This window comes from Brienomyrus brachyistius, chromosome 22 (genome assembly GCF_023856365.1).
Source record: "Brienomyrus brachyistius isolate T26 chromosome 22, BBRACH_0.4, whole genome shotgun sequence".
In the NCBI taxonomy this organism is placed as follows: domain Eukaryota; kingdom Metazoa; phylum Chordata; class Actinopteri; order Osteoglossiformes; family Mormyridae; genus Brienomyrus; species Brienomyrus brachyistius.
Window position 1 is genome coordinate 12,366,906 of NC_064554.1, and position 22,941 is coordinate 12,389,846.

Below are 22,941 nucleotides of genomic sequence, written 5' to 3' on the forward strand. Positions count from 1 at the left end.
ATATGGTTCGCTGTTTGATGCATATGATGTGTGGTTTTAAATCGCGTTTTTTGTTTTTATTCATGCTTTTGCATTTCGATATTAATTTAGTATGAATAATGCCATTTATTGCCTAAAGTGACCTGTAAGTCATTATCTAGCCTCAAGTTGTGAGAGCAGAGTTAGGCTTCATTACAGTACAGTTTCGTCCTGTAATTCGCCATAAAGATGATATAAACAAGAAAGGAATAGACTGCATTGTAAGCCAAGTCAACGATAGCAGGGATTTAGAATAATGTAAAATTAAGCCTCAGTATCTCTATGAGACTTCATTATATTACAAATACCACTGGAAACCAAAAACAGACCAACGTACTTTCTTCTTTTAAAAATGTTATCTTAATATAATCTATCAGTGTTATTTTAGAGTATCTTTAAATATTCTTAGTACATTTTGTCTATTTATCTATGAAGTAAACATGATTTAATCTTCCACCTGAAGAATGAATCAGCACGACGGTTTCATATTTCATATTTTACTTGTACACACATTGGAAATGAAGCTGTCACATACAGTCTTGCGAATTGCATGATTGCGTGGCATCTATGTCCCCCTCATCCTTTACATCTACAGCTTTGCTTGGCTATAGGCCGACCTCCACGCTGCCCTAGAGTTTAGACAAATACTCAGTCTGACGCAAAACAGTAACTACCCTAGGTCTGGCAGCACGTGGCGCGGGGGGAAAAAAGCACATTAGAATATAAACAGGAACAGAAAGAGGCTCGAGAACACGGACGGCAGCCTTGCGCAGTAAATACCCAAGACGGGGCTGAAGCAGCCCTCGCCGGTCGCGAGAAAGTAGCGGTGCGGCGGACTGACGTCATAGGTACGGATTCAGCGCGAGCTGAGCGGAGCCAGCAGCTTTACTGAGGATCCCCCGCGTCGCCGGAAAGCATCCCACGGCATAACGGTAAGGAGATACAGGGAGCTTCGCTAGGGGCTTCGGCACGCCGAAAGCGAACGGTTGCCGGTGATGCGCACCTCCTGGATGCTGGCGCAGCCCCCAGCATCCGCGGTCTGTGCGTCTCTCTCCTCCTCTTCTTCCTCCTTCAGCGCCTGATCACCCCGAGCTGTGCACAGTAACGAGGCGCGCCGACGTCTGGGGTATTACCGGCGAAGGGGAGACATTCCCTGGGTAATGTGCAAATGTTAGGGAGAGCGCAACCTGCTAACAGGCACCACTTAGGTCTCACTATCTCATCAGAAAGCTGAACTGTATATAGAATGTAGATATGACGGTAGCTGCATGAATTCGTGTACATCATAGCGGCAATATTTGTTTTGACTTAAATGGCGGAAGTAGCTAAGACTGGTGTATGTGCATCTTTATAAACGCTTATTAACTGATTGGTTTATCGGCAGTTTAGCAATCAGTGATATTTTCTTTGCCCACTGATCCATACAACCACGATCTGAGATATGAGCATAATTAAAGTCGTGGGGTGTTATGTGTTTTATTGACTTCATTAATGGTGCCAACAGGATGGTTTTGTAGCAAGATGCTTTACCGGCTTGTCACATTAACATATATCGAAATAGATTTTTAAGTTTCAGAATGTTAAATGTTTTCGGGCTGCGCTACAATTTGTGTCAATCATCAACAAGCAGGTGACAGGCAGAGAGGCATCACTTTCACCTGACACTTTAAAGTCAAAGGCAGAAAAGCTGCATTTGTTTGTGGGTGAGCGAAGGGGTGAATTTCCAGTGAACGCAATCCCCCTCCTCTTTTTCAGCAGCAGAGATAAGATGGCCACCTCCTCCTCCAATGTGGAAGAAGATGAGAGTCTAAAGGGCTGCGAGATTTTCGTGCAGAAGCATAACATCCAGCAGATCCTGAAGGAGTGCATCGTGAACCTGTGTATAGCCAAGCCCGATTGTCCCCTGAAGTTCCTGCGGGAGCATTTCGAGAAGCTGGAGAAGGTGGGCGCCGTGCTGCGGCTCCTCCGTCCGTCCGTCGGTCCGTCCGTGCGCGATGCGCCTCTGCCTGTTCTCACATCGTCTGTGCTGGGGCTCACGTTTGTTAGCTTGAACTGTTAAAATTAACTGTTGCCTTTTTTTAGCTGTTTTATGTGTAAGCCATTTCTTCCGATTAACTGAGGCTGTTTGCTGTATTTTAAGCCTTTGAGCGAATGTGAAATGCAGATAAAAAATTAATTTCATATTTTATTAGTCCAGTTGTCAGGAATATTTTCCTGCATGTTTGAAGATGCAACAATTATTAACAACGTGTCTCTCTCCTTTGTGAAGATTTTTTCTTTTAATTTTGTTCTGAATTTATCCTCATCAAAAACAGCTGCTGCTTAAGGTACCAGAGACTCTGCACATGCTGCCTGTTGCTATGTGTGTGTGTGTGTGTGTGTTTGTTTTTAATGTCATTTGAGCTGCTCATCGATCTGGGGGTGTGTGACAGACTTTTGACTGTGACATTGGAGCGTATAGTGCTATAGGTGAGGGGCTGATTTGAGCAATGGAGCAGTCTCAGACGTTTGATATGTCGAGATGTGTTTTTTGTTTAAGAAACACCATAGGAAGTATATATGTAGGATTATTTATTTAATGATGACAATGTGTATCATTGCTGGCCAGGTTGACATACAGGATGTATGTGTGATTTTTTTTAAAGCATGGTTTACTTGGGGGGGGGGGGTGAGTATTTTATCTGGCTACCTTTAATCAGGGAGCTGAGAGCTCAGGGCACGACACACGCGGGACAAATGGGCAGGGCGGCCAGCAGCACTGCAGGTGCACATATAAAAGGTCCTCTGTGTCCTGTGTCCCGCAGGGGCGTGTGCGGTACGTGGGCGGGAGAGGCGGCCCAGCCAGCGTGGGGGTGGGGGGACAGGCACAGTGTGACATCAGCATGACACCAACGTGACTCTGCTCGTGGGCACAGACGCTGAAATTAAGGACAGCTCTCCTTTGCCCTGCACAAACAGGGAGCTGGCGGGGGGGGGGGGTGCGGGACCTTTAAATCAGGACGGAGGGATTAAATAAGCATGGGGGTGCTTAACTGAGCCTGCCACTCATTTGGTTTTACATGTAATTGTTTTATTATCCTTGAAATGCTGTGGAAGATGATTTGTCCTTGTGCCATGTGACTGGCTGCTTTCAGCATCGCGCTGTTTTATCTGCAGGCTTCTTTATTACCTCTACGACAGACAGAGAACTGCTCATGGTGGTCTTAGGGTACTTAGGTTAAACTGGTCTGCTGACCGCTACCAGTCCGTGGCCAGTATTCCACCAAGCTGCGGACCACTGGGGGTGCAGTTGAGAGACGTTGCTATATTCCATATATTACAGAAATGAAAAATAAAATGCAGCGTGAATTCCTGTATTTCCTTACATGCTGCAGATTTACCCCCCAGCTGCCTGTCATACCAGTCTATGTAACGTTTGTGCGCCGCGAATCCACACACAGGCGTCATACGGCTGGGAATTTAGGTTCCTCTGTTTTTGAATAAGTTGTAGACTGTTTTAGTCTGATTAAAAATAAAAGGTATCCAACTTTCTACCACTTATCCTGTTTTGGGGTGTGTGTGTGTGTGTGTGTGTGTGGGTGTGCGTGTGTGTGTGCGTGTTTTGTTGTGCGTATGTATGCGTGTGTGTGTGAGTGGCTGTGCGTATGTGTGTGTGGGTGTGGGTGTGGGTGTGCGTGTGTGTGTGTGTGTGTGTCTGTGTCGGGGGGATAAGCACAGGGGAAAGGTCCAGCCTTGTTGGATGCCGGTCTATAGCAGGGAGCACACTTACTGTCATTCACCATGACAGAGGTCTTTCTGGGCCCTTTTACTGGGCTTCAGCCCCCCTGAAATATCGTGTCTCTAAATCCCTTTATTGATGTCGTCCTGGGGGCTGAGCCGTCCTTGAGGGTCGATTCCTAGACTTGCTCCTGTGTTGTTGCCGGTGTAGAGCCATCGGTCAGCCTTCCTGTATGGAGGGGGGGGGGGTACCCTAGTCCCCAAGTCCCCAAGTCCCCAGCCCTGGACGCTTCGCACACACAGCCGTCGAGCATCATGCTACTGCGGCGAATCTCACAGCCTTAAAATGCTGCCTGTCGCCATGGTTACTAATGCTAAGCGAAGTGACATGTACGATGCTGGTTTTGTTGTTGTTTATCGGCTTGTCAGGACCGGGCCGGGCAGACGGTGAGCTGGCGTGTGACCGAGTGACGGTGACCGCAGGATACAAATCCATGCCCCCCCTCCGCTTGACAGAGGACGGCACTATGAAATAAGCTTTGATCCCCAGCTCCTTAGCCCCCACATGTGATTCTAGACAACGGGCTGTTTGAGTGGTAATCCGGATTCAGTGCCGTGAGCAGCGTGGTCACTCGTCTTGCTGGTCATGCCGATGCTGAGATGGGTATCACAGCCACATGTGCTGGGGGGAGGGGGGCGTGTCCTGTTGCTCGGGGGATCCCCAGGCTCTTCTTTGTTTGTTATCAGTTTCCTTTTCACAGTTTGGAGGCTGTGGGCCGTTAGCCACAGTGGTGCCTGCCCCCCCAGCCTGCTCCCCTGACAGCTCCTGGCCTCATGTCTGTGGGCGTGGCCTGTGCCTCGCCACCACCCCGTTATGCTTCTTTGACGGCACGGTGCTGGGGGGTGGTGCCTCGCTCCCCATGTGACTCATTTATTTCTATTTTATTTAGTTATGATCATTGGGCCTCAGCAGCTGTCTAGTGCCTCGCGCTCTTCTGCTGTTGATAACGGAGATGCAGATATTCTGGGACTTATGTGGGAAGACACCATGGCTTCTGTATGGATCATATTGACTGATCCTCCATTGGTGAATTTGCTCTCTCTCTCTCTCTCTCTCTCTCTCTCTCTTTCTCTCGCCCCCACTCTTTCCCTTTCTCTCTCTCTCTCTGTTTTGACCTTGGCCTTTGGCTTGGGGGAGGGGTCATGGTTCCACAGAAGTGGTGGCTCTTACTTCCCATCTTAAGTTATACTGTGATTCCGTCCCAGTCCTTGCTTTCTCTCAGCAGCCAGACTGTTCTGGCCCAGTGGAATGGTACCGGCTGCTGGTTTCTGGTGCCGAAATGCACGGCCCGTGGTTAGGCCCGGCTAAGCGTCGACCTGGGACTGATGACCAACACTGCACAGTTGGTGTTACTCCTGTTCGTCTCAGTTGATTTACTTTTTCAGGAGAGTTACCCCCCCCCCACATGGGGGCTTAAATCACACTCTGCTGTGAGTCACTGTGTTTTGACATTTAATTCTTGCTCAGATCTACTCTGGACTGAGAGCCGGGCCCCCATTCCATCCTTCTTCCTTTTCTCTGCTCCCTTTTTCTTTCCTTTACTCCCTTTCTCCTTTGTCTGCTCTTTCGCTCACCCTGTCACTGCAGCAGATGGATCCTTTTGGGACTTAAACCAATACCCTCTAGGTAACCTGGTACTTGATTAGCTGTTTAGAATGAGCTTTTGCTGCATTTTGCTGTTTTCGGCCGATAGTTGGGGGGGGGGGGGGGGGGGGGGGGGGAAAGTGGGCAGAGAGGAATCTTTTAAATAATCATACATCGAAAAATGAAAACATTAAAAATATATCTCATAACCGTCGCCTTCCCTCCCTCTCTGTCTGTACTTCCCTCTCTCTACACCCCGCCCCCCACCCCGGCTGTCTAGTGACGTGAGATTCGACCTGCTCACACCCCCCCCCCACCCCCCACAGAGCCGGATACGTTAGCGTAACCTAGGCGACAGGATATCGCCCAGCCTCTCAGGGAGCTCCTCTCCGTCCGACCGTCTGGCAGCCCCGCGAAGCCGCATCCGGAACAGTCTCTGCCCATTCGCCGGCCGTCGCAAAGGCGGTTCAGAACGAGGGCCGCCGGCGTGAAAGTAAAATGCTCTTTGAAATGAATTCCTGGTGGCTGAGAGAAAGAAAAATGCATCGTGGCTGATAATGTGAATCTGCTGCATCTTAAAGAAGCTGAACGGCGTCAGTCGCGTGGATACGAAGCTTCACGCTGAGTCTTTGGTCGCCCTTCTGATCAAAGAACTGAGCCGCGATAAGCTCCGTCACGTAGCCCTTCTCGCTCAGATACCTTTGGTGTGCATCCCTGCTGATTTACCCACCCCTTCCTTTATTGGATGGCATTAGGGAAGTGCTTTCATTTTCTGTGGTGTGATTGGACGAAACACCTAGATGAGTGTGGTCATGTGATTGCCAGGAGCTCTCGGAGTGGATGACCTGGTATAGAATGGGGTGCTTCTACTGGTTAATTCATCAGGGGCTGATCCCTGTTAGAGTTAGCGTGAGACGGCAGAGCATTAAGGGTTTCTGATCTCTGTTAAAGCCGGACATCGCCGTGCTGGCAGCTGAGCCCACCGGAGGCACTGACTGCGGCCGGATGCTGCCGATGCAGCAGCGTGTCTGACTCGTCCTCTGAAGGCAGCTCGTCACTCCTGGCGTCTGTACCTGCTGCTGTCCCCATGGTACAATGCTTCTCTGGTGACGTAGCGCTGGACGTGCCCGTCCATCCAAACGCGAGTGGCACCGGTGAGCCCGCATCCGCGCCTCAGCAGACTGCTCAGCTGTTTGAGGGCCGTATGGCCTTCTAGAGAAGCAACCCTGGGGTGATTATTAAAGGTGGCGCTATGACAGTCAGTCTCCGGACACCTGATATGCTTCATCTCTGCGTTACGGGGAGGGTGCGGGGGGGCTGTGCAGCTGAGTGCTAGGGCCACTTGGGCACTCAGCCTGTGCCCCCTACCTGCCCTCAGATTAGAAGCCCCCGTGTCTTCCTCCCAGTAGCAGTACTGTGGATATCCCACCACCTTCGACACTGACCCCCCTCTCTTAGGGCTTTGCAATAAGGATTGTGGGGAGGATTGTGTGCTGGTAATGCCGTGTGTGTGTCTATGCGTGTCCACATGTGTATGTGTGCGTGCGTGTGTGTGTGTGCACGCATGTTTGTGTGTGTGCATGTGCGTGTGTGTGTGTGTGCGCGCCTGTGTGCGTGTTGAAGGCAGGTGGCTTAGTACCGTGTTCTCGGTTACGGCTCCCAGTCCTTCCTCTCCGAGTTAAGCAGGAAGCACCTGCGGTCGCACCGGGGTAATATCCCATCATGCACTGCTTCACCCCAGCCCCTTGCCCTTCGTCTGCACTTTTCCCGATCCCTGCTCATGTCTGTCTCCGCTTTTCTCCCATCCCTCTTTCCTGGCTTTCTCAGCTCTGGTCATAAGAATCACAGCTTTAGGAATCCCAATAATCCCATTGACTGGTTTAATATGAAGTAAATACAGGGACCCTGTAGCACTTTACACTCTTCCGCTCTTCCGTCCTCCTGCCTCCAGGCTGACCCCCTTGGTATTTCTGATCTGCCATCGTTAGTCAGTAAGAGTTGTGCAGTGAAATGCATGCACCAGAAAAGCACCAGGAGGTCCTGCAGTGACCCACGGGCTCTGCTGGGGGCACCGGCTGCGGGTTTGAGGGTTGCAGGAGCCTTTCGGGGTCACTTTGTGCATTTCATTCATAAAGATCGGACCTTGCAGCACCCATCTCCGGCACGTCAGCCAGGCTGCTGCTCGTCTTCCTGCAGTCGGTACTGCAGGTATAGTCCAGCAGAGCTCCTCTTGGGTACCTGGGGGTGTCATCACGAGGGCAGGCAGATGCGGACCCTCCGGAAGGTTCCATAACCATGATGGATCACTCTGCTCCGTCAGGGAAAGTCCACCCTCCGATTCTGTCAACATCATTGATTATGGATTGAGGAACCTCTCTCCTCTTTGTGCAACCTCACTTAACCTTTAACCTCTAGTAGCTCTTTGTCTGTGTTGTGGTTTCACAGATATCGGTGTCCCCTTGTTGGAGTTCTGTGTTCCAGGGATAAGCTAGTGTCGCATTATAAAGCGGAGAGAGAGTTTGTGTGTGTTTTGTATCGGTGTGTGTGTGGAGGACATCTCGGCCTTTCCTGGGGATGTGTGCTCTTTGACCTTATAGCACACTCAGGCCCAGGCGCATAACAGGAATCGTTGAATCGTTGCGGGGACTCTAAGGCCCAAATGAGCCAAACACAGCAGTTGTACTTTACAGTTACTTCCTGGCTTTTAGTTAAAAACAGAAGGGAATGCTGTGGGGACGTGTCCACTCTGTTTTCCGGGACGCTTTTGCTGACGAGACGGCTACCGCCCAAGGCCAGGCCAGCAGTTATGGGCTCGCTGCACCGTGACAGACGTTCAAGGTGACTTCCACTACCTGCCGTTGAAGGGGGGGTGGCGGTTGTACCGTCCTTCTGCAGGGGGTTTAACCCGATAGGCTGTCAGTTACACACCCCGCCCTGTGGATGGTGACAGTGGGGAAAGCACAGGCGCGGTGAGCGTATGGTGACGGTGTGGGATCCGAAGGTGACGTGGCGAGGAGCCCGTTAATTAAACAAGGTCCGCAGGCGACTCTCTCTATGGGGCTGCCTGTCACGGTGCTCAGCTTAGCTGCTGTTAGCATTGCGTCGTCGTGCAGTTTGCCCGTCTTACTTCCCTGACAGTGTCGCCGCTGCACGTGCGTCTTCCGTGCGTGTGCACGCTCCATGCAATTTCCTCATGACTTTGCACTCCAGCGGAGAAATGTAACGATGCCCGTTGTCATGGCAACCGAGGAAGCAACCGCGTGTGTTTGTGCGCAATCAGAGTGAGAGAGTGTGTGGGGGGGGAGAGAGAGAGGGAGAGCCGGAGAGAGGGACTGGTGCAGGAACGCGGTGAGGGAAGCGGGATCTTCCCGTGCTCTTCCTTCATCCTTTATTCCTTCATCCTTTATTCATTCATCCTTCTCCCGTCAGAGTTTCTGTCAGCAGAGCGAGCGGGTGATCTCAGACGTCTGCACACGTGCGTTCTCACGCTCGGCTGCACGCACGGCGGCGCATACGCACACGTGCCCCCCTACGACGAGCTACATGCCCCGAGCTGCCAGGATGGCGGGCGGCCCGGCCGGTTCGTAGCTCGGACGGGGCGGCCCACCTCGGCAGGGAGTCACAGGGCCGGGCGAGCATGGTAAAGCTGTCGTCGATTCTGCCGCGGACTAGTGCAGCAGGCTTCACTCGGGAGGCGATCAGAGCGCCGCCAGTCCGCGTCGCCGTTTTCGGGCCGCATGCGTGTGTCTGGTTGTGGCTGTACGGTTGGGTGTTAATTCTGTGTGGTGGGGTGCTGTGTGACTTGGTGAAGTTGGTGCAAAACGAGAAGCTCGGTGGCCTCCGGACGTGCCGTGTGTGACTTCTGTGCCAGGGATGTATTACAGGCAGGGAGTCGTCGTATGCAGGCAGCGAGTCGTCATTTTCAGGCAGCGCAGCCTCCATGGCAGAGCACCTGCCCCAAGGGGGGGGAGGGGGCTGGGAGGTGCAGCTGGCTGAAAGGCAGGGAAGGGCGATCGAACGGGCGGTGTTGCTGAGGCAGTGATTCGGGCTGCGCCAGCTGTAGCCCCCCCTGCCGCTGACGCTGTCGGCCTGGTGAGCGCGGTCACATGCTTTTGTGTCACATGCAAATGGGAAAGTGGCTAAACTAGAAACGTTAAGACTCATAAGCAGCACTTTTATAGCTTGTTCGCACTAATTAGCTTTGTGTACTCAGTTGCCTGTTTAAGCTTCACCTGAGGGTTTATTATTTTTTTTTAACTCTCAGCATTTTATTGTAATGCATGTTGGTGTAACGTTCCACAGTACTGTCCACCTTTTCACCCTCATAATGGAATCTGTGATTGGCTGCGGCTCCATACTGGGCTGTTCCCCGCCTCGCATCTGTTGTTTCCGGGATGGGCTCTAGACCCCAGTGACCCTGTATAGCACAAGTGGTATAAAAGCGGAATGAATGACTGAACAATTGCTTAATTATGCAGCCCGTTTCATTTTAAATCTGTCGGATTGGTAGAGTTTATTACGGTGGAATATCAAACACATGGCAAAGTGCTTGGGTCCCAGCCCAGACTGCACCGCCAAAGCCTGCAACCAGCCAAATGATCCGTTCAAGAAGAGATTCTGTTTATTTCATGTATGTACTGAAGATTCCGATGTTTACCATGGTATTACCGCTCACCACAGGGCTCAGAAGCTCCTTATACATTTGTTTTTCACATAGTGGCATGTGTCTACTTCTGCTTTAATGTTTTTTTTTATTCCCATCACAGGAAGAATGCAAACAGATCCTGGCGCGCCAGAAGTCCAACTCGCAGTCAGACTCCCACGACGACGAGGTGTCCCCGCCCCCCCCGAACCCAGTGGTAAAAGCCAGGCGCCGGCGTGGTGGAGTCAGCGCCGAGGTTTATACAGAGGAGGATGCTGTCAGCTACGTCAGAAAGGTAGGCCGGGCCAGGCACAAGCCAGACGAACGCCGTCATTTCAGTCGCTAAATGGACCCGGAGCAGAGCCTTGAGGAACCCCTCAATTGAAGAGAAAATGCCCAAAACAGTCTATTTTTTGGTTCTTTTTGAGATGAAACCACCAATGTCAGGCTTCCTTCTCATATGTTACGGTGTCAGGAACCAAAACTCGTTCAGTCCTCATGTAATGCAATGAAGAACTTTAGATAAAATTTGCCCAAAAAGTTCACAGAAATGGTACTTTCTTACAAACGGAGTGTTTCTCCCCAGAAGTGGGGAGAAAAAGTCACTGCTTCTGATGGTCCGAATATTGCTCTGCTCACATGCTCTCGAACCCTCTGGGGTCGAGTGCATCGTCGGCGATGCAGCGTACTTTTCGCGTCTATTTCAGTTTGAATCTCGCTGAAATCCTAATGTAGAATCATGAAAAAAACGCAGACTAAATCCGTAATCTGTCTTCTTTTCGAAACGTCAATTGTCGGAAGTATTACAGTTTTTAAGATTAGGTTAAATTAGCAAAAAAGTAAACCATGTCACCTTTCTTTGTTTTACCTGCATCGGGGCGTGTAGTGCCGCCCTCACCTGAAGATCGCTATTCGCATTCTAAATAGCCGCATTTCCGCGTATTCAAATCGCATTCGCATGGTAATTTGCTGAACAACGCAACGATGAAACACGAACCAGATACATCCCCATCAGCGCCATAAAAGGGGGAGGGATGTGGCCAGGTGTCAATGGCTCATTCATACACATGAAAGTCTATCGTATTTTGTTACTGAAGTGTCTCCTTGTTTTTTTGTACTTTTATTGGTTTTTACTGACTTTATTTGTTAATGACAGTGATAATGGTTAATACTTAATACTGCTGTTGACTACTGTTCACTTGACATGGTTGACATAAAATATTTTAGGACACTATTTGGTTCAGAATCTTTTTTTTCTTCATTTCCCTCCTCTAAAACTAGGTGCGTCTTATGGTCCGAAAAATACGGTAACAGGAAAGCAGTTTTTAAGTTTGGGAACGAGGTGTCAAACCTTCCAGGATCCTCAGAGTTTCCTCATTTTGGAGTAAAACGCCTTAAATGTAATACGAGTACAGATGGGAACCCAGAGCAGGACAGTGAATCCATCTTTTGAGTTGTTATTCCTCAAGCACTGGGTTTGTTCTGCGGGTTGTGGTCGCGCTCATTAAAACGTGATTAATATGACACTGGCCTAATTAGTTTATAATGAGCCATGGATACCCAAATTGCAGTGTGGTAACTGCAGATGAAAGATGACGTGGAGGCTGACTTCCACTTCTCTTCTCACACACACACACACACATACACACACACACAGGTTAATCTTTGTGAGGACTCTCCATTGATATCTATAGGGAAAACTCTAATACCAGCACGATGACCCTACCCCCTACTCAGCCCTAACCTTAACCATAAGTAACCAAGCAAAATACGAGACTTTTGGCATGTTTACTTTTTTAATTTAATTTTAATTTTTTTTTTAATTTTTTAAATGCCTTCAGATGCCAGTTCCATTCGTTTCTTTATTCCTTCAAGCCTCTGCATTAATTTGAATATTAATTGAATATCGGCGGCGTCACTAAGAGCTGCATTGCTGATTCAGGGCTGCGGATTGTCACTCTGTCTGTGGTCTGTGTAGAGATCGGTTCCAGTTTCCTATTCAGTGCAGCTGCGAAGTCAGTGCCTGGCTTCCCAGCTTCTCACGATTGGCTTGGGAGATGTTTACCGTTGCAGCGGCGCAACATTTTCTGTCAGTTGGGTTGTGATGGGGGCTGCATGTTTAATCAGTCGCCCCCCCCCACCCAACCCAAGCCCAGCAGCCCAGCCTGCAGAGGTCAGCGGTACAGCACTGCAGTGATCTGAAGGTGGTATGCTTACTTCATGGGACTGGCACTGGGGTGTGTTGCCACATCTTTCCGTCACATATCGCCGGATTCTGACAGCCTGCATCACAGGCTATGCTTCCGGTCTTTCCCCTTTTTTCGTACCATGTGGCTCCCCGTATATAGTGCATATATACTGGCTGCATAAAGGTGACCTCAGGTTCTGATGACCCAGAAGATTCTTTTCAGGGCTTATTCGCGAGCAGGTGATTTTCCCGGCTGGATGGGGGCTCCTATCCAACACCCTTATTGCAGCTTATGCATAATGGAGCCATATACATGCACACACGCACACGCCCGCATACACACACACGCACGCACATGCGCGCTAAGCATGCAGGGTTTAGAGAGCAGGCTCCCACCACAGGACCTTCTCTGATATATAAATATCCATATTTCTGTGCACACTCCAGGCTTCTTCGTGGTGAGACATCTGTTGCTGCAACTTAATTAAAGCCTGACTGCACTCTGCTGTCGTTCTGAACAACACCACCCTCCCCCATCTTTTCATTCAGCCCCCCCTCAGAATGTCGCTCTTAATATCCTAATATGCAGGCTGGGCCGGACCTCTGTAGTTGCGTCCTGGTGGAGGGGTTTTGCAGTGTGTTTAATCCACCTCCCAGTATTGAAATCCTCCATATGAGTGGGTGGGGGGAGCAGATCGGCTGATTGCATGCAAAGCTGCTCACCACAGTGACAGATTGTCTCAGAACTCCGTGTTTCCTGTGAGCCGCCACTTATACTCAGTACATACAGCCGTCACATTCTTGGTACATGCAGCCATCAGATACTCGGTACATGCAGTCGTCACATACTCAGTACATACAGCTGTCACATTCTGAGTACATACAACGTTCGGTACATACAGCCATCACGTGCTCGTTACATACAGCCGTTGGTACATATAGCCGTCGGTACATACAGCCGTCGGTCCATACAGCCGTCACACACTCAGTACACACAGCTGTCACATGCTGAGTACATACAACGTTAGGTACATACAGCCGTCACGTGCTCGGTACATACAGCCATCGGTATATACAGCTGTCACATGCTGGGTACATACAGTCGTCACATGCTGGGTACATACAGCCATCACTAACGCTTGGTACATAAACCCATATACACCTATATACAGCCGTCACATGCTAAGTACATACAGCCATCACATGCTTGGTACATAAAGCATTCACACAGGCTTGGTACATACTGCCATCACATGCTCACAAAGCATGCAGCTCCACAGGTAGAGGGGCCACTGCTACTCCCAGTGTGTGTGTGTGTGTGCGGGCGTGTGTGTTCATGCATGTTCGTGTGTGTGTGTGTGTGTGGATTAGGTTTATAATACATTGTGTTTTGCTAATAGAATGGAGAGTCCCCACAAAGATATAATTACAAACCTGTGTGTGTATGTAAGATAGAGCCCTCGTGGTCCTCAGAAGCCCCCATTACCTTCCTATCTGCAGGTGATCCCCAAGGACTACAAGACCATGACGGCTCTGGCCAAGGCCATATCCAAGAACGTGCTCTTCGCTCATCTCGACGACAACGAGAGGAGGTAGGCCGTTAACTCCGCCCACAGGGTCTCCGCGGCTCTTTCCGGAAAAGGTGAATAACAGCTGCTTGCAGTCCTGAGGCGTCTTCTGGAAAGGAGTCTCCTTTCTCAAGGAATGTGGGAGTCTGTGTGGGCTTTTGACTTTAAGACCCATCGTCCATACTTATGGTCAGGGCGGTAAAGGGGTGGGGCGGGGTGCTCACAGATGGGCAGGGAGGGGGCACTGTTGTGAAAACACTGTCGCCAATTTCCCTGGTAACTGGGGTGGCAGAGACAGATGAGCATGCAGTCTGATAATATGAAGTGGCTGTAGCGCGGCTGTCTGGGGATTTGCGTGGCGCGGAATGCAGCGATTCAGTTCGCTTTTTATTATTTGAGGGACTGATGAGTGTCAGGGATGTTGCCATGGCGAAACAGCAATGCAGACCCCCCCCCCCGCCCCCCGCCCCCCGCTCGGCACTGGCTGAACCACCGTGCCAGGCTGTGGGAAACACTGCTCAGGTGTGTCCATCTGCAGAGGAGTCCAGTTTCACTGCTGAGGAGAATCCATTTGTGCAGCTGAGCACAGCATTGAGGGAAAAGCCAGGAGCCGCCCAGAGTGGGGGGGGGGGGGGGGGGGGGCAAGGCGGGCGGAGGGGTCATGTGGAAGCTTCCCAGAAAAAAAGCAATTTTTTTCCCATCCTTTCGTCGGCTGACAATTTACCGCACGGGTTGGATTGCGAGGCGCTGCCCCCGCCGGCAGATTACAGTGGCGGATTTCATCACCGTGGCGAAATGGAGCACCTCGCCTCCTTGGTAAGGGCAGGTGCCAGCCGGTGGGGCTTCCTCAGTGGGGCAGAGCGTGGCAAACCTGCACCACGACTCCATGTGGGTGTAAAACACAAAACTACAAACACAGGAGCTGCGGTAAATTGGTACTTCCTGGGCATCGACCTGCATCTCGCCAGACGGGGACAGGTGGCACCCCCGTGTGACCCCCGTAGAGGGCGGCAGGAGATGTGGCTTAAACTTTGTGCAGATGTGAGCCTGTACTTTGCTGAGGATGGCTCCCATCCAGGACAGCTGCCGTATTGCGTCTCCGGTGGGCCCTGGGCTGCTCCTCCTGCTGTTTTGCCCTGGCAGTATCGATGGCTGCCCGTGCCCTGTGATATCTAATATTCTTGCCCTAATGCCTCTGACTATTACCCCAGGAGTCCGGGGGCTTTATTTCATCCACAGAAATGCTTCCGTCGAGTTTTCTGGCGGCCGCCGCTTGAGTGATGTGGGAGTGGACCGGCGGCACGTTCTGTACTCGCGAAGCAGAGTTAAGTGCAGCTTAAACACGGACCGGACTGCGCGGGTCGGTTGGCAACAGCATGTTAGAGTCGGCCTCCTGTGATTGGACGGCCTCCCGTCCAGGGGGGCGTGAAATGGCGGTGGCCGAGGAGTCGTGATTGGCTGGCGCGTCGCCGGGATGGGTCCATCCGTCGCTGTGAGTCAGCGCCCTGGCAGGCCGTGCCGTGTGAAGGAAACATCACGAATCATTACTCACTCAGCGGTTATGTAAGCTGAACAGCTCAAATTTGTTCTCCCCATTATCGCTGTATTAAATTCTCATCCCTGTAACGACTGCTGGAAAGGCAATAAGGTCGTTCTTTGTGCCGCTGTAGTGGGGGGGGTGATGGGTAGGGTACCTCATTTTTAATTTTTATTCCTGCAGTGATGTCCCTCATGGAGTCCATCTCAGTTTCGGCAGCCCTGAGGGCTCCATCGCTCAGTGTTTACATCTGGCAGTGCATGGTTCCCACTTACAGGAAGACAGTATGGTCAGAGAGGTTCTGACGGCAGATGCCTGGATATGACACTGCCAAGTGCTTGCTGTCGTTACTTTGATTCATGTGGTTGGTTCACGTTATCTGAGTCTTATTAGTGTATGAGTGTCAGAATGGGTTGCAGGGTTGACGTCATGCTTGTAAAGACAAGCCGCCATTTTGAAGCCCACGGCGGCCCGCGGGTAGCACTGTAACCTGACCCACCGAGGTGGCACCGAGACGTGCTTCTCATTCCTGCATCTTCATTGGTTGGTGCTTTGCCCTCACTAAGGGGCCATTTGGCAGGATGCCTGCAAACACCTTATCCACTGGGACAAGGGGGCCTTGTTGCCTCTGGACTCATAAGGCCCCCGCCCTCACGCCCCCCCTGCCCCAAGAGCCTGCTCATTCTTTCTGCCTCTTGTCCTATAAGGATGACTCTAGGGTGGTTTCTATGACAACTGGTCTAAGCAAAGTGCACAGGCTGAGAGTGTGAGGCAGACAGGTGGGTACTGCAGCGTTTGACCCGCATCTCACTGCTGGGCTTAACTCTGTTCACCGTGCCATTGTGTCATCATGTTCTGCTCTCCAGTGGTCGCAGTTGTAAGCTTCAAACGATAGCAGTTACAACCACAGAAACCAGTTAGCACCTCTGTCTCCTGTGAAAGGATATTAGCTGAATGTCAGTTGGTGCTCATTGCATTATTTTACTACAGTTGATTCACTAATTGGATGTCTTTGGGCAGGAGACGTTTGTGGTTTCTCGCACACGGTCTGAAGGTGTCTAATGTATTCTTTGATGTGTCTGCGCTATACTGCTGTAACCCTCTCACTGCAACAATGCTATTACCTTCTCACTGCCATAGTGCTGTAACCCTCTCTCTCTCACTGCTGTAACCCTGTTAAGTACTGTCATAGTACTGTAACTCTCTCTCTGTCTCACTGCCATAGTTCTGTAACCCTCTCACTGCCATAGTACTGTAACCCTCTCCCTGTCTCACTGCCATAGTGCTGTATCTGTCTCACTGTCATAGTGCTGTAACCCTCTCCCTGTCTCACTGCCATAGTGCTGTATCTGTCTCACTGTCATAGTGCTGTAACCCTCTCCCTGTCTCACTGCCATAGTGCTGTATCTGTCTCACTGTCATAGTGCTGTAACCCTCTCCCTGTCTCACTGCCATAGTACTGTATCTGTCTCACTGTCATAGTGCTGTAACCCTCTCCCTGTCTCACTGCCAGTGCTGTATCTGTCTCACTGTCATAGTGCTGTAACCCTCTCCCTGTCTCACTGCCATAGTGCTGTATCTGTCTCACTGTTATAGTACTGTAACCCTCTCCCTGTCTCACTGCCATAGTGCTGTATCTGTCGCACTGTCATAGTACTGTAACCCTCTCCCTGTCTCACTGCCATAGTGCTGTGTCTGTCTCACTGTCATAGTGCTGTAACCCTCTCCCTGTCTCACTGCCATAGTGCTGTATCTGTCTCACTGTCATAGTGCTGTAACCCTCTCCCTGTCTCACTGCCATAGTGCTGTGTCTGTCTCACTGTCATAGTGCTGTAACCCTCTCCCTGTCTCACTGCCATAATTCCTACTCAGTCCCTTTGCTGTAATCCTCTCTCTGTCTCACATCTCTGTCACTGCAGTAATCAACCCCTGTCTGTCAGCCATAATTTTCTTTAAGTCACAGGAAGGTAATCCTCTTCCTGTCTTACTGCCATAATCCTCCCTGTCTCATTATTGCAATCCTGCCCTTGTCTCATTATGGTAATGGTCTCCCTTTCTCTCTGCTGTAATTCTCTCACTCTGCTTGCTATAATCCTTTTCCTGTGTCACAGCTGTTATCCTCCTCGTCTCAGTGTTGCAATACTCTCGCTGTCTCACAACCGTAATCTTGTTCCTGTCTCACTACTGTTATCCTCCCTTTCTCATTGTCATATTCCTCTCACTGCATCACTGCTGTAATCCTCTCCCTGTCTCACTACCCTGTCAACTGTTGTAATATTTTCCCTGTCTCACTGCCGTAATCCTCTCCGTCGCACTACCATAATCGCCTCACTGTCTTACTGCCATAAATCTTTTCATCGCCATAGTGCAGTTATCTACTCCCTCTGTAATGCTGCTGTAATCCTCGCTAAATACTGTAATCCTCTCACTGTCACACTGCCCCAGTCATCTTACTGTCTCAGTGTCATAAATATTTATGATGACCCCCCCCCCATAGTGCTGTAATCCTCTCCCCGTCTCACTGCCGTAATCCTCCCCGTCTCACTGTTGTAATCCTCTCCCAGTCTCACTGCCGTAATCCTCTCCCAGTCTCACTGCCGTAATCCTCTCCCAGTCTCACTGCCGTAATCCTCTCCCTGTCTCACTGCCGTAATCCTCTCCCAGTCTCACTGCCGTCATCCTCTCCCCGTCTCACTGTTGTAATCCTCTCCCAGTCTCACTGCCGTAATCCTCTCCCAGTCTCACTGCCGTAATCCTCTCCCAGTCTCACTGCCGTAATCCTCTCTCTATAATGATCTCCCTGTCTTACTACCACAGTTCCCTTACAGCCCTACTGCCGTAACCCTATCTGCTGCATGATTGTAATGGCCTCCTTCCCATACAGACTTTTGCTGTGTGGTCTCACCTGTACCCGGTAGGTGCACGCAGACACACGTGCATGCATAAATACACACCTGAGGCATAGGTGTGATTGTGCAGGTAGGTCTTTGATAGAAACTCTTCATGGCTGCTTGTTTTGCCCCCTCGTGGTCTCTTATCTTCACACGGAGCCATTAGCGGGTCATCCCAATTGTTCTTCCAGTTTCTTTGCCTTTGTTGCTTTTAAAAACGGCTGCACTTGTGATAAGATTAAACAAGGGGGCAGATAATCCCAAAGTGGCTGCAGCTGTGAGGTATCGCGGGGTTGAGGGGGCGGGAGCTATGGAGGTCCTCATTGAGGGCCAGGTGGGCCCAGCTGTGCCCAGATGTACTTGATTTCGTGGTCTATCCCACCTTGATCTCCTTGCTGAAGGTGGCCAGCACAATGCTCACCAAAAAAGGAAAAGGAGTCCGATAAACTCGCTATCAGAAGTTCACACGGTGGCATGTTTGTTTTGCTGCAGTTGCTTTTTTTAAAAACCTCACTTCCTGCTGTCCTGATACGGTACACCTGAGCCGTTGCATAAGCGATACTGTGTCCATTATATCGCATTACATCACCCAGGCTGTGGTCCAGCCGCCCAGGGTTAAGCTGATAACGGCCTTACTGCAGCTCTTACATCCACCGCTGTCCTGCACTGGCGGCTTTGTCCCACTTGGGGGCTCTGCCTCAGCTTCCGCATTCCGGCATTGAAAGATGGTGGGAAATTTCGGGAAGATGAGGATGGCATTGGGGAGGGACTCTGAATAAGGTCAGAGGGATACGAACCAGTTGATGGGGGGGGGGGGGGTCCTTGTCGCTTTCTTTGATTTAAGCTGGAATAGGATGTGAAGTCGGAGGATGAGTTGTCATCACTCCTTAATATTGTGGTTTATCATGCCGTGTGTGTGTGTGTGTGTTGGGGGTGGGGGCACTGGGGGGTTTGTGAGTGCGGCTGCCAGAACCATCTGTTCCGGCTTCTTCCCGCTTTTCTCAGTCCAGGCCAAGGAGTCGTGTTTTTTCCCCTCTCATTTCTCCCATGATGCCGCATGGCACCCGGTGCCCCCCGGTGGCGGAAGCAGTCTGTGGAAAAAGGGGGTGGGAGCTTTTCTCACAGTCCGCCGTTACGGGATGAGTCACACGCGAGGCCCCAGGAGTCATGACTCATTTCTGGCAAACCGGCGACCGTCCCATTAATGTCACGCCGAGGACAACAATAGCTACGTTTGATACCCCCTACACATCCGAGTATGTGTGGAATTTTTGGGACAAAGCTGGAAGTTTTAATCCTCCAATTAAGGGCACAAATTGAGGAGCTGATGAAGCCCAGGGGAGTGTGGGAAGCCTCCTGACCTCTGACCCCGGTCACCTCTGACCCTGTCACCTCTGGCCTTCACTGATGGACAGTGGACATCTTGCTTGCGCGGTCCTAGCTTTTAGAATTCAGAGATCACTTGTCATTGTCGACACACTACAGCACACAGTGCACATCAATGCATTTAACCCATATGTGACGATGTGACATAGCAGGGGGTTAGGGTTACGGCTAATTCAGCCCCCGGGGAGGGAGCAGTGCTTGGGGGCTGTACCTTGCTCAGGGTACCTCAGTGGTGCCTTGCTGGTGGGGGATTTGAACCTGCAATCTTTCGATTACAAGTGCGCTTCCCTAACCATTAAGCCACCACTGCCACATTTAACGTGTGTGGTGGAGGTGTCGTCTGATGATAACAGACTTGTGGTGGATGTGAATTCAGGTTCTGTTTCGGATGGGCTCAGGTCAGAACTTTCGAAGTTTACCGGGATGCTCACTGCTGTGCAACCTGCCGCGGGTCGAGGTTCCTGCCACCCGTGCAGACGGTATCACCTGACACACGTGTTCCGTTGCAGGCAAACCCATTCGTACCCTGTCTGCCTCCTGTTCTGTAAACACGTCCAGTACCCAGGAAACTTCTTTGGAAATTTCCAGGTAAACGTACACAAAAAGATCATTGATGGGCAGACAACAGGTGGTGCCTGTCTGCATGCGATAATGTTGCATATGACCTTTGGGTGGCGCTGTTTTTCAGAAAACAGATTAAGGAGATTTGGGGATTAAAGGTGCAGCTAATTTGGCCCGGCGCGCTCCCCTCTGTGCTGTCAGCTTCGTGCTGCATGCTGGGCTCTCTGTAACTCCACCTCTTCTTTCATTTTTCCCTCCTATTTTGCTTTCTTCTTTAGCAGTGGTTTATAATCCCCCTTTTTATCAAATTCCACAGTGCAACCAATGTTTTTTTTTAACCCCCTATTAAAAGTGTCTGTGTAAATCCGGACCTTAAGCTTGAAGGACACCCCCCCCCCCCCCTCCCCCCCCCCCCAAAGCCCCAGCCCGGCAGGATGGGCCAAAGCCAAACAGCCATGGTGTCTTGGCACTCTGCATCTTACGGTGTCAGCAGCAGAGGCCGGTGTTTCTGGGCTCTTCTGCCAGCATCTCCTGCAGGTGTCAGCTAAAGGGGGGCTGGTAACTGGGGTCTCAGCCGTAACAAGGACGTGTGGTTAATGAATGGTGTCGAGAAGCCCGGGGAGCGTATGTGTGTCTGTGTGTGTGAATGTGTGTGTGTGTGTGTGTCCATGTGTGTCTGTGTACATGTACGTGTACATGTGTGTTCGTGTATGTATATGTGTATGGGATCAGATATACGTTACATTGTGGGGACCAACAAACCTGTTATTTTGTCGTTTTCCCATCAGGGGAAATTTGATTTAATAAACATCTGTCGCTGCAATCAAAAAACAAAAAATGCTAAAAGTCATATTTAGTTTGGTTACTTATGGGTAAGGCTGAGTAGGGGTTTAGGTGTCGTTACTGGGATTAGGGTTTTGCCTATAGAAATGAATAGATGGTCCCCACAAAGATATGAGTGCAAGTCTGTGTGTGTGTGTGTGTGTGTGTGTGTGTGTGTGTGTGGGCCGTGTCACTGTGCTCTGACCCTGTGTTTTCATGCTTTCCATGGCCCGGTCAAGCCCAGTAACACGGCCGCCATTCACATTAACATCCTGCATTAGGTGGTAGAGTCAGTATACGGTCATGTGACCTTATCGCCTAGTCAGTGTGGTAATCACTATGGAAACAGAAGCTGGCATAAAATTCGAGCCCAGTCTACAGTGCACATAGATGATCCGTTTGAGCCAAAAACTACATGTACGACCCGGTAAATGAGTAAAGTTGACAGCCGAGAGCTATTTGGATCCTGCACGCACGCACACGCACACACACACGCATACACACGCACGCGCACGCACACGCACACGCCCATAAACAGACACACGCTGCTGACTTGGTGATACAGGCTCTTTAATTAGTGTGCAGACCCCGCCGGTCACGTGACGGCACACTCCGCTCTGCTGGCTGGGGCTAGCAGGATGGGGGGGTCGGGGGGTGATGGTGAAGGTTTGGGCTGTGTGCCCGTAGAAGAGCAAAGGTTTCCCGCTACAGAGCTGGTGCTGTTGTGTAAACAGCCGTCACTGTCAGCACCTCAACAAAGGGAGGACTGTGCTGGGAGGGGGAGTGTGTGTGTGTCTGTGTATCTATGTGTGTATATGTATATCAATGTTTGCATATCTGTGTGTGTGTTAATGTATGTTTGTGTCTATGTTTGAATATCTAGGTGTGTGTGTCTCAATATGTGTATATCTATGTGAATGTGTGTATGTCTATGTGAATGTGTGTATATCTGCGTGCTCTCCTACCTGCCTGCCAGCCCTCTCTGTCTGTACAGGTAAAAGTGAGGCACGTCCCCCTCAGACATGTCAGAGTGGCTCAGTCCTGTTGATGCTTGACTCATCCTGAGCTCTTCTCTCCCTAAGTGGCTGAAGAATCCTCTTCTGTATTCTCCCCCTTTCCTGCCTCGGGGCAGCACTCCTCCTGGTAGCCAAGCAGGCCGGGAGCGGCCCAGGAGCCTCTGTGTGTGTGTGTGTGTGTGTGTGGGGGGGGGGGGGGGGCATCACAGAAGGTCAGTAACGCAGAGTGCCAGCCTGTCACCCTGGGCCACCCTGGGCCAAACTAGGCCACTGTGGGTCTTAATGGGGCACACCAGGCTATTCTAGACCACTCCAGGCCATACTGGTCCACATTCATCTATACTGGGCCATATTGGGCCATCCAAGGTCACACTGGGCCACTGGCTGACCGCTGTGACAGCTCATCCCTTTTCAGGTTCCTTAACAGCTGTTGTTTTGAGCGTTTCCTTTTTTATCGGTTCCTTACTCACTGTAGACAGATTGTTTGGGGCTTTCATAATCTAGAGCAGTTCACAGGTTGGACATTAAAGTGACTCAGCATTTTAACTTGCAGCCTCTCTGAAGCAGCAAATGCGGCAGCGCAGCCCCATCGTGACGAACACTGGAGCCGCACCATGAGCGGCCTGACCTTCCCGCTTCGGCGTACTGCGCCATCACACGCTCACCGCACGAGCGCGCAAATGGCGCTTAATCGTGTGAGAGAGCATGCGCCGTTAGCTGATGAGAATCCAGCAGGCTAAACAGGCCAGCCCTCGCAGTAAAATCTTTTTTTTTTTAAGTCGTATTTTCCGTGTCGTGCCGTCGGTATTGGGGGGGGGCTGGTTTTATTACTTTATTTGTTTGTCTGCTGTTTTGCATCCAGAGTGACACCCGGAGCCGTCACAGATAACGCGCTCCAGGGCACAGGGGCGAGGAAATCAGTGTGAAAGTCTCACTCTGTTAAGAGGAAC

General features: G+C 50.8%; 1 protein-coding gene across 1 annotated transcript in view; it reads left to right on the forward strand.

Annotated features, from left to right (window-relative positions):
* The window catches only part of LOC125718442 (cAMP-dependent protein kinase type I-beta regulatory subunit-like), a 43,755-nt gene continuing 20,814 nt past the window's right edge, over positions 1–22,941 (forward strand). The window contains exons 1-4 of the mRNA XM_048992296.1: positions 1–1,175; positions 1,774–1,960; positions 10,147–10,317; positions 13,711–13,802. Of these exons, the coding sequence (XP_048848253.1) occupies positions 1,787–1,960; positions 10,147–10,317; positions 13,711–13,802 (437 nt within the window). The 5' untranslated portion in view covers positions 1–1,175; positions 1,774–1,786. The remainder of the gene's footprint in view (positions 1,176–1,773; positions 1,961–10,146; positions 10,318–13,710; positions 13,803–22,941) is intronic.